This window comes from Panicum virgatum, chromosome 8K (genome assembly GCF_016808335.1).
Source record: "Panicum virgatum strain AP13 chromosome 8K, P.virgatum_v5, whole genome shotgun sequence".
Taxonomy (NCBI): Eukaryota; Viridiplantae; Streptophyta; class Magnoliopsida; order Poales; family Poaceae; genus Panicum; species Panicum virgatum.
The window spans coordinates 42,146,619-42,158,414 of NC_053143.1; the positions used below are offsets into that span (position 1 = coordinate 42,146,619).

General features: G+C 43.6%; 1 protein-coding gene across 1 annotated transcript; it reads left to right on the plus strand.

Annotated features, from left to right (window-relative positions):
- The first annotated feature begins 4,558 nt into the window (after window positions 1-4,558).
- On the plus strand, window positions 4,559-10,696 carry LOC120645767. The gene is made up of 3 exons (XM_039922511.1): window positions 4,559-5,080; window positions 5,516-6,511; window positions 10,640-10,696. Exons 1-3 carry the CDS (start codon window positions 4,559-4,561, stop codon window positions 10,694-10,696), a joined length of 1,575 nt encoding a protein of 524 aa, XP_039778445.1.
- The last annotated feature ends 1,100 nt before the right edge of the window (window positions 10,697-11,796 follow it).

An 11,796-nucleotide genomic window follows, 5' to 3' on the forward strand; every position in this document is an offset into this window, starting at 1 on the left:
ACGCGTCAATAATTCCCCTTGATACAGTAGTGAGGCCTTGATAGAACTTCTGGACCACATCCTCCCTTGAGAACTTGTGATGAGGTATGGCGCAGATGTAGTCATTGAAGCGCTCATAGGCTTCCGCAATAGTCTCCGTCGGGGCTTGCGCGAATGTAGCAATCTTGTTGCACAAAACTTGGGTCTTGCCCGGCGAGTAGAACTCCTTCATGAACTCCTTCATCAAGGAATATATCCTTCACTACGGGAGACGCCTTGTTTGCCGTGTGCCCAAAGCACACGGCAAAGCCCGAGAAACCCACGGCAAAGGTTTTGCCGTGTGCTGCACACGGTAAAGAGCACACGGCAAACAGTTGCTAGGGATTGAAGCCATCAGTTGCTAGGGCAACACGCACATTACGAGCTTCATCTGCTTTGACTTGATGAATCCCGTCAAAGTAGGTCCATGATTCAGCATCGGATGGATGTATAAGCTTATCAGGATTGTATCGAGTTTCCATTTTGTGTCATGTCATCTGTTTCGCAGACTCCTCGGTCATGAATAGCTGTTGGATCCTCGGTATGGGCGGAAGGTATCGTAGGACTTTAACGGGGACCGCGAGCTATCTCTTCTGACCATCAGTAGTCTCTACCTCTACGAACCTAGAGGATTCACACTTTGAACAGTACTTTGCTTCCGCATGCTCTTTCCTAAACAAGATGCATCCCTTGGGACATGCATGTATCTGCTCATACGGCATCTTCAATGCACGAAGGAGTTTTTGTGCCTCATACATGCTCTTTAGAGGAATGTGACCTTCCGGAAGTAGAGTGCCAATAACTGTCAACATAACATCAAAAACATCTCGACTCAGGGTAAACTGGGATTTCACGACCATCAGGCGGGCAATGGCATCCAGTTGTGAAACCTTGGTATGCCCATGAAGGGGTTCTTGTGCTGTAGTCAACATGTCATAGTACGCCTTCGCGGTTGGCTCTGGCTCCTCCTCCCTACGTTCTCCCTCGAAGTGTGATTCATAAAAGTCATCTATACCCTAGCATCAGCATCATAATCTTCAATGCGTTGCCTAACGACCTCGTTTTTCATACGATTGGCTTCACCATGGTAGGTCCACCGGGTATAGTCTCTAATAAATCAATAATTGCAAAGATGTTGTGTCATGTCTTCCCGTGTGTGTCGACACGTGTTTCCACATTTGGTGCAGAGACACCAAGTGCATGAGCCTCCTTTAACCTTTGAAAATGCTCGATCCAAGAAAGCCTCGGTCTTCTGAATCCATTCCAAGGTCAAATCCCCCCCTTGTTTCCAACCGGAGTACATCCACGCACAGTCGTCCATACTCTATCATATCAATGAGTAATATAATATATAAGATAATTTTTGCATCTACACGATGTCCAAACTTTCTACTAGATTCAGATAGGTCCTAATCCCACCCGAACATGCGTAGCTGGAGTCGATTTCCATGATCTACTTCGATCCGGGATAGAATTTCGGCAGCATTTCCCCGCTGTTCTCCAAATACACGTCCCGGAAGGGAGATTGTGTATCTGGAGAACAACGGGAAAATGATGTCGATACTCTGTCTCGAATGGGAGTAGACCATGGAAACTAACCCCATCTACGCATCATCGGGCTGTCCAAAAAATGTGGACAATTCGAAATAGATACGGTCGTATATATGCAAAGTTCTGCATATTTCCATCCGTATCTATTTCGAACGGGAGACGCCTAACTAGGTTACGTGGTATACGAACATGCGGTACAAAAAGCAGAATCTTGTATGCCTCACCTTGCTATACGTCCTGCAAACTAAGGTGGGTGGCACAAGTGGTCCGGTGCTGAAATCCTGCAAAAAAATAACATGTGTGAAATTATAATCAATGATTTGTTACTATTAGTCATCTCAACGAAAAAGTATTGAACTAGTGTTTTGCCTCAGATATGTTTCGTTTCATTTGATCTTGAACTTGCAGCATAAGAAATCATGTCAAAAATAGAGGTTCATGATATACATGGAACCATGTGACACACCCAGCCCAACTATTATATCAACACAAACGAGAGTTGCTTTGGGCATGGATGTGTCACATGATTTGATGACAATCATGAGAAGCATAACTACATGACACTATTACTGCAGCCACAAGCTCAAGATCATCATATGTTACCTAGAACAAATCTAGGTAACAAAATATATCATCATGGGCAACAGGATCATATAATCTACTACGACCAATAGGAGCGAAGCTCTCTTTCACATGCTCACCTAGGACTCGACGGCGATCGAGGCGGGGACGCGTGTGTCGGTGCAGGAGACAAGCTCAACAAGATGGCGTATACGTACTGCAACGTTTAACCCTACAAAAATTATAATTTTATGTGAGGTCATCTTATTTATTACACTAGTGCATAACTATTTCCACAACTACCACTAGTGCGGCATCTAAGGCCAAATTCACTACAATTTTTCTTTAATTTCATGCAAATAGAAAAAATACAGCTATAATATCTATATACATTTGCATCAATTGCAATGAAATGTCAAAGAAATGGCCAAAAAAATTCACCAGCTTTGAGGCGGGATGGAGGTCGGCCGGGGCTGTCGTGGTGGAGGGTGGCCGAGGACCGGCCTGCGGCGGCACCGAGGGCCACCGGCGAGCCTCGGGCGAAGGAGACCTCGAGCAGTGGCCTCGGTGCGGAGGCAGCCTCGGGCAGCGGCGAAGTCGGGGTCAGGGTGGCGGCCCGCGTCCCCTCGGGCAGCGCGGCGGCCTGGGCCGCTGGCGGTGGGTCAGCGCGGTGCGGCGAGACGGGGCGGTGGTGGTGGGGCGGGGTGGTGGGTGGGGTGGCGGGCCGGTGGCGCGGTGGGGCGAGCCGGAGCGCCCGCGGTGGGGCGGGGTGGCGCAGCGGGGACGTGCGGCTGCGGCGCGACCAGCCAAAGTTGTGGCGCGGCGGGGCGGGGTGGCGGGGCGGGGAGGCTGTCGGCGCGGGGCGGCGCGGGCGCTGTCGGGGCGGGCTGTTGGGAAAAGCGTGTGGCAGGGCGGGCGCTGTCGGGGTGAGCTCATTGCGGATAAGGGTGGGACACCCTTTTTGCTGTGTGCTAGATCGGGGGCACACGGCAAAAAGGGAAGGTTTGCCGTGTGCCGCCGATCTGGCACATGGCAACCTTGCCACATCGGCCAGGGCGGTGTGTTGGCCGCTTTGCCGTGTGCTTGCGTAGTGGCACACGGCAAAGGGAAGGTTTGCCGTGTGCCGCCTCTTCCAGGGAACACGGCAAATACTTTGCCCATTTTTATTTCAATTTTTTATACAATTTCTTTTCAAATTTTGTTTTCAAGTGCTTCGGTATTCTATTTCATCTTTTAAACTTTATCACATTTTATCATTACATTACTAAAGTGACTGAACAATTCATGTTTTACTTTGATATGGTTATTATTTCATGTGTTTCAAAGAAATATTTGATTGCAAAAAAAAATTAATAAATATACCAGTCATCCGAAAATTGATCAAAATTGGGCATTAAAGAACCTAAGCGGTTTTTTGCAAACACAAAAAGTTTTAAAGTCAACTGCTACTTCGTTCGTAACGTTCTGTCCAAATGTAAACGATTCCTTCTCAACTCTACGGATTTTCTCTGGACATGTTCCGATTTCTAACAATCGTACATGGAAACTTTTGCAGAACGTTCCCAAAATTTTACCACCATCTCCATGCATCAAAACATGATACCATGACAAAATTCAGAATTTTCTGAATTCGTTTGCTGTTAATGGAATTTTAAAACGATTCGTTCTAACAGTTCAGAGCATGGTTTGCGAGCAAGATCTTCAAAATGTACTTCTATTTCATGCTTACGTCATCAAATTGAACTCCTTAACATGAATATCATTTTTCTATCCATTATACTCCCCTATTCAAAACACTTCCAGTTCAACCCCAAAAATTCAATAAATGAAATTAAATTACTAAATATAGCCAAAATAACGAGAAATATATCAGATTTTAACAAGGAGTACAATACATTGTATATGTATAGCAGAAAAAATTGGGAGTGTTGCATCAATTTTTTTTGTACAAGTTTGCTGTATGCTGAGTGATTGTCATGTGCATTTTGGAAGGCACACGGCAAATAGGGACTCTTTGCCTTGTGCTTACTGATTGTCGTGTGCCTTCATATGTAGCACACGGCAAAGCCACACATTTGCCGCGTGTTGGGCTTTTGCCGTGTGTGTTTTGGCCTGACACACGGCAAAGTTTAGGTTTGCCACGGCAAAGTTTAGGTTTGCCGTGTGCTAGCCGTTTGCTGTGTGCTGTTTCTGCTGGCACATGGCAAAAGGATGGTTTGCCGTGTGCCTGTGTTTGCGCACACGGCAAACTAGGGTTTCCCGTAGTGCTTTAATAGGCTTAATACGCAATAATTAAATGATAATGGGACAACAATTCTAAACCGAGCATCCTAGAGAAAAACAGCTACAGACCTAAATTAAAAATCGGTTTGGACGAATGGTTAACACAAAAGTTACAAGTCGCGCCGTGAACCAGGCGCGGGTGCCCATGCCGGCCGACGCCTTGGACCTCGACGCCCGCCGCGGCACGAGCGGCATCACGCTCAGCACGGTGACCCCGTACACCACGCTTCGCCTTCTGAACTGTCGACGGCGTCGCGCAGGGGCGCTGGCCTCGCTCGGCGCGACGCTGCGCTCGCCGGTCTGGGCGCCCTCGCCACCAGAGCACCAGCCGTGCGCCACGGGGACGGCAGCCGGGCGTGGCGGTGGCGTCCTTCGGTCTCCGCGTGCAGGCGGAGAGGCACGGCGACCGCTGCTTGTCCGAGTGGTCGTGGAGGCGGCGTCCCAGTTTTCCTTCTTGGGACGTGCACGGCGATTGGCGATGACGCGCTGTCCCCGGCCGGCCAGCCTTGGTGCGCTCGCCAACCGTGGCGTCCTTCGCCTCGCCGCGGTCGTGGTCACCAACACCGTGGATGTCCGCCGTCTGGCGTGCGAGCGGCCGATCGGGAGGCGCGGTGACTGCTGGTTCTCCGAGTCGGCGCGTGTGCGGCCGTGCCGGAAATCGCTCCAAGTCCGATTCAGGTTCCGAATCTTTCTCGGGGCGGTAAACCTTTCCCGTGTTCTTGGATTCCGATTTCATTCGCTCACCGAATCGAATTCGAAGTTGGCTAGCAGGTTTCTGATCTATAAATCCCTCGGTGTGCTCTTCCCATGACCCAACCCAGAGATCGCAAGCGCTAGCTTCTTGAAGCAACCGTCTTCAGCCATCGATCGAGAGAGAGAGCAGTTTTAGTTTACTCCAATGGAGACGTGCATCAGAGCCAGTTCCAGGCTGTGCCGTCTGCTCTTGCCCAAGATCTTTGCCTCTTCCCCCGGTTTACTGAAGACACGCCAGACGGAGTCAGCTATTGTTGCTGCGGAATGCCCACATCTGCGCCTGTGCAATCTGCTCCTTCGAGCTCTTGCCACCAAGACCTTTGCTTCATCGACCTGTTCGCTGATGCAGACATTACGGCAGCTTGTTCATCCATCACTCGTGGCGGCGGCACCGATTGCAGGCAGCAAAGTGCCGTGGCTGCCACAGGACATTCTGATGGACATCTTTGCTCTTCTGGAGATCCCTGACCTCGTGCGGGCAGGATCAGTCTGCGCCTCGTGGCGTGCCGCCTGCACAAGCCTATGCAGCACTGAACATTGCTGCAAGCTGCAGCAGACACCGTGCCTCCTGTACACTTCTGAATCCCTCGGCGACAGGGCCATGGGTCTCTACAGCCTCGCGGAGAAGAAGGCCTACACACTGGCTCTCCCGGACCCGCCTATCCGGAGTAGGGAGATCATCGGCTCCTCCTACGGCTGGATAATCACTGCAGACGAGAGGTCCGAGCTGCAGCTTGTCAACCCCATCACCGGTGATCAGATTGCGCTGCCATCGGTCACCACCATCGAGCAGGTGCAGCCGGTATATGATGACAAGGGCACGCTTTGCAACTACGAGTACTCGTGGTACACTGCACGTAAATGGGTCTCGGTCTCGAGCAACACATCAATCCTTGACCTCAACAAGCTGCGGGATAAACTGTTCTACAAGGCCTTTCTGTCCTCGGATCCATCCACGGGGGACTACTTCGTGGTGCTCATCCACAACCCACATGCGCAGCTCTCGTTTGCGAGGTCCGGGGACGAGGAGTGGACATGGTTGCCACCACACACTTTCTATGAAGACTGCCAATTTCAGGGTGCACTGCTGTATGCCACCACTGCAAGGGGAGAAATCCATGCATTCGATCTTGGTGCCCCTGCATTTGTGGCGAAGATAGTTCTGAACAGGGTGAAGTTTTCTGCGTCCGATAGGATTTACATGGTTCAAGCTCCATCTGGTGAAGTGCTGCAAATTAGGAGAATCACTACTGGATCCGATGGAGAACTATCTCAGTTACCCGAGAAGACCGACACGATCGAAGTACATAAAGTGGACCTTACATCGGAAAAGCTTCTAGTTGAGGTAGATACCTTGGGTGAGAATGTGTTGTTTATTGGGCGTAGCCAATCACTTTGCCTTTGTGCCAAAGAGTATCCACAACTGAAGCCAAATCATGCCTACTTTACAGAAGATGACTCTCTCAATGTCACGAGATTCAAGCATCTTAGACGTGATATGGGAGAATTTGACCTGGAAAATAATAGGAACATGGAAATTTTATCCCCTCAGCTTTGGTCCAACTCTCCAACCCCTGTGTGGCTGGTTCCAAACCCCAGGAGAATGAATTTGGCGTCGCACAATTAGATATCACCAGATGTTTCCCAACCATATGATAAAAAAATTTGTACCTCTTTTACTATGCTACAGTCATTTACTTTTATTGAACTAGCACGAGAGCTGCGGGTAGCTAGTCTTTTGCTAACTTTTATATTTCTACAAATAGTGTCATTGTAATTCTTTTCCAAATGGCTCAAACTGTGTGTCATCTATGTTTCTACATCTGTCACATTTTGTGAATTGTTTTTTGGAACACGAATTTTAGGAGAAAAAAAGGAATATCTTATGTATATACATATATTTTTATATTATTCACACCTTACCCTTAAACCAATTAATGTAAAACAATCCTAGCCCAAATTTTGCTGGTGATCTCATTCATGTTACTAGTTACCATACCTAGATGCCCAACATGATATTCTCAAAAAAAAACTACGATGTAAAATGTAACATCCCATATTTTTTTGGAATGTTAAATAGTCCAAAAATGTGAATTTTCAAAAAATTGTGGCAGTGCTGTAATTAATTCATTAAATAGGAATTATGCCCTTCCAAAATCCTAGTAATTAAAATTTTAAATATAAATAAGGATTTTTTGGACTCTACCTTGTTTATTGGAATTCGAATTGGATTTATTTTCCTTGTTTGAAAATTTGTATGGAAATTAAATTGATGTGTGCACCTCAATTTAATTTTAAATGCTAACTCTTGCGTGCGATTTAGTTTGAAATGAACCATACAAATTGAATTCAAACCTATCCCTAACCCTAACATGGACCCGTCCAACCCGCGACCCAGACCAAACCCGATACAACCCAAGCCCAGGTTCTAACACAGCTAACCCCAAAAACCTAAATGCCATTTCGGCTTGCGCATGAACCAGCCCAGCTAACCATCTCGGCTTGCTTCTCCGTGCAGCCCAGCTCGCTACCCGCACCGGCCCGCCTGCATGACCGTGGCCCAGCAAATCGCTGCGCCGGCCTGTTTGCGCACCAGCGGCCCAGCTCGCCGCTCGCCGTCTGCCCAGCTCTCATGCGTAGTGTTTCTCAAAAAAAAAGCTCTCATGAGTAAATTGACTACATAAATTGACTAAACATGTTGGACTACTTTATAATTTAGTTTTCTTAGTTAATTCAAGTTTCTAATTTGTTAAAAAAAACTTAACTCTTTTCAGAGTTGGTACGAGATATATCTAAAATAAAGTTTTTTCAAGAAAATGATAATGATGTAAACATTTTTCACTATTTGGCATTCTTTTAGGCAAAATAGCCACTTTGGTCCTTCAACTTTTCTCCAAACGTCAAGTTGGACCCTCAATTTTCAAAAATACCATTTGGTCCCTCAACTTTTGTTTTTAGGTCAAATTTGTCCTACAATAATGTGATGCTCCATAATACCATGAGATAGATGTGAAAAGTACTTTTATTGAACTAGCGCGAGAGCTGCGGGTAGCTAGTCTTTTGCTAACTTTTATATTTCTACGGATAGTGTCATTGTTATTCTTTTCCAAATGGCTCAAACTGTGTCATCTATGTTTCCACATGTCACATTTTGTGAATTATTTTTTGGAACACGGATTTAGGAGAAAAAAGAATATCTTGTGTATATACATATATTTTTATATTATTCACACCTCACGCTTAAATACCAATTAATGTAAAACAATCCTAGCCCAGATTTTGCCGGTGGCCTCGTTCATGTTACTAGTTGCCATACCTAGATGCACTACAAGAAATCTTTTAATCTATGACGAATTTTCGGTGACATTTTTGAAAACTGTCATAAGCAGATAGAATCTATGACGATTTTTAAATTTTCGTCGCAGACTTGCAAATAGCCCATACGGGCTCTAATTTGGGCCCAGTATCTGTGACAAACCTCTGAAAACGTCATAGAATAAAAATAAAAATCGTCATGGATTTGATATCGTGCTCAAACCACAATGATGATAAAAAATACGTTATAGGTTGTGTCACTTCAACATTTTTTTAGAAAGAAATTGCAGGGGAAAAAAGAAATAAAAGTGGAGAAGTCGTAGGGGAAAAAAAAGGTGGACCAAGGGGGCTTCTAATCTAAGAAGAAAACTCGTGTACCTTTCCATAATTCATAATATAAATAATACTTATTTGGTGTCCCTCAGCCATACTAGTACATCACCTCTGAATAATATACTTTTTGGCATTAGAGTTTTTACATATATTTCCTTATATTTGCAGATATATTTTTGCGTAATCTAATATTTTCATGGATTGAGTCTACAATTTTTTAGCCCACTTCCAACATTTTTCTGGGGCGAGCCCACTTTCTCTCACGGCCTACAATTGGTCTGGGCCGAGCCCACTTTCTCCCACGGCCTACAACTGGTCAAAACGGGAAGAAAAAAAAGAAAGAGTGTCAGAAGCATCTACAAATGAAGGTCCTTATCGCTACACCATGGTTGAATTAGTGATAGTTCCCTCGGCGTCATGCTATTAGTAGGTATAATGGAGGTAAAATGGAAAAACCTGTGGCAACAAGGATTTGAACACATGACCTCCAACATGAGTTGAGGACATCTAACCACTAGGCCACACATCTGATTTTGATGACTTTTGGCATTCCATTTTTATTGTTATTTCTTTACGTCGAGTATGATGAACAAGTGCATTTTCTCTTTTTAATTCGGAATTAAAATTTGTAACTAGTATTTCTTCCCCATATGAACTCCAAATTTGATTTTTATTTTTCCTAAATTTTTCTAAAGTCATGATTTTTCATTTAATAGTGTTTGTTTGCATGTTAATTGCTATTTTTGGAATTTTTTATAAGACTTGCTTTCTTCCACGGAGAATAGATAAAACATGTTTTTAAATAACATTTGTTAATGTGGCTTAATATTTTCTTATATTATAGACAACATAAGGTTGTGTCCAAATTTGAGGTGCATACGAGTTTGAAAATGTTATGATATATTCAAATTTCAAAGTTTGACTTGAGTTGTATGAAATATGAGAGATCTATCCATTTTCTGAACAATGTATACTCCAATTATCATAAGTATACAACCATAAAATGATTCTATGCCAATTTTTAGAAGGTTTAGAGAAATTTTAGGTATTATCATTATTATTTTATAATATGATTGTAAATAGAAGTTTGAATAGTCCCTAACAAACATTTGAAATTTTTACCTACTTTCGGATATGAGCTATAATATAATAGAAGTACTTAAGATATATTTATTTGGAATTTTGTAAATATTATTTGTATTATTTGAGATACATGCCGTTCAAATTTTAATTATTTTCAATAAGCACCTAGAAATTCATTTAAAATACTAAAAATAGTAAATGAGCTCAAAAATTATTGAAACTTCTAAAACATAACTTATATGTACTCTACTATATATAAAAAATATATGGGTAAAAATAGGATAATTATTTTTATGTGTTACTTTAGGATGGTGCAATGAAATGAAAAATAAAAAAGAAGATGTTAAACGGGCTGGAAAACCAAACCAAGCCAAGCCCGTTTCTTGGAAGGCCTGATTTCCTCGAGCCGTTTCTTGAACACTGATATATTTTAGATCTATACTTGTAACATGATTACATTTTTTTTCTAAAATTATAGGCTTATTTGTTGGCTGAGGGTAACTAGAGCTTTATTTCTTTTTTCTCCTATAAATGAATAAATGAGTTTTATTTGTCGACTAGATGAGAGTTTATGTTCAAAATTAACGTTAGCAGCTATGTTACTTTATTTGGACTTCAAATCTGATGAGATGACCAAACATATTTCTTTTCCCTTGTCAGGTTGCATAACTAATCGTAATTTATTTATTTTTCCTTATCAGGTTGCATAACTAATCATAATTTATTTATTTTCCCTTGTCAGGTTGCATTACTACCAAGGAGCTTGGAATGGAGCAAAGCTGCAGGGTTTGATCAATGAGGTTGATGATGGATGAACACTTGTTATGTTGTTGGATGTAATGTTCAGAATTTGTATTTGATGTGGTATTGGATGTTATTGAATGTGATACTGTATCAGCCTGGTAAATTTTTTTAGAGAAAAATCAGCCTGGTAAAGTAGAAGCTGAGTTCTTGTACAATTTGTTGTGTAAACAAAATTACAATGTATTTTTTGCATGAGTTGTATGGCTTGTTTTGGGCTGTAATGGTTATTTTAAAAAATGGGCTGGAATTGTTGAAGTTTGATGGGCTAGATTGTTTGGGATCCATATAAATGGTCTGAGTTTGGGCTAGAATATATAGTGGGTTGAAAAATGGCCCATTGTAGTGGCCCAGTTTGAAAAAAATGCAACGTCAGCAGCCACATCCGCTGCCATGTCAATGTCCATGTCACTAATTGGGGATAACGTGGCACCATCTGTGACAATATCCGTTACGTTTACTTTCGTCATAGATATTGGGCTTGGGTCGAGCTAAGTGGGCATCGGATTATTCTGTGACGGTTTAGAAACATCATAGATCGCGCTAATCTGTGATGTTTACGCAAAAAACGTCACCCGATTTAATCTGCGACGCTCATTCCATGACGTTATCCAAAATCGTCACAAAATCGTCATAAACACTGTTTTGTGATGTTTTTTCAGCAATCTGTGATGAATTTATTTCATCATAGATTAAATGATTTCTTGTAGTGATGCCCAACATGCTATTCTAAAAAAACTACGGTTAACATCCCAAGGATTTGGAAGGTAATTAGGCTCTAATTTTGGTTGTTAAAAATTGTTTATCATTTGGGCAAAGGAGCCACGTGTGATAATGAGATCAAAAGGGGGATTTTCAAATTTTGAAAGAGAAGTGACTAAAAATAGTATACATTACCGTTAAGGTTGCTTGCACCAGGGTCCGGTATCCCATCCTGGAGTACCGAATAGCAGACGAGCGAGTTGCAACGGCGTATATACCATCCCAATTCATCTATTTCTAGCGGGTTAGAGGAGCTCCTCTATCTACCATCATGGCGCCTGGCGAGGGGCACCACCCCGCCAGCGGAGGGAGCCGCCTGGCTGGCGGGACGGAGCA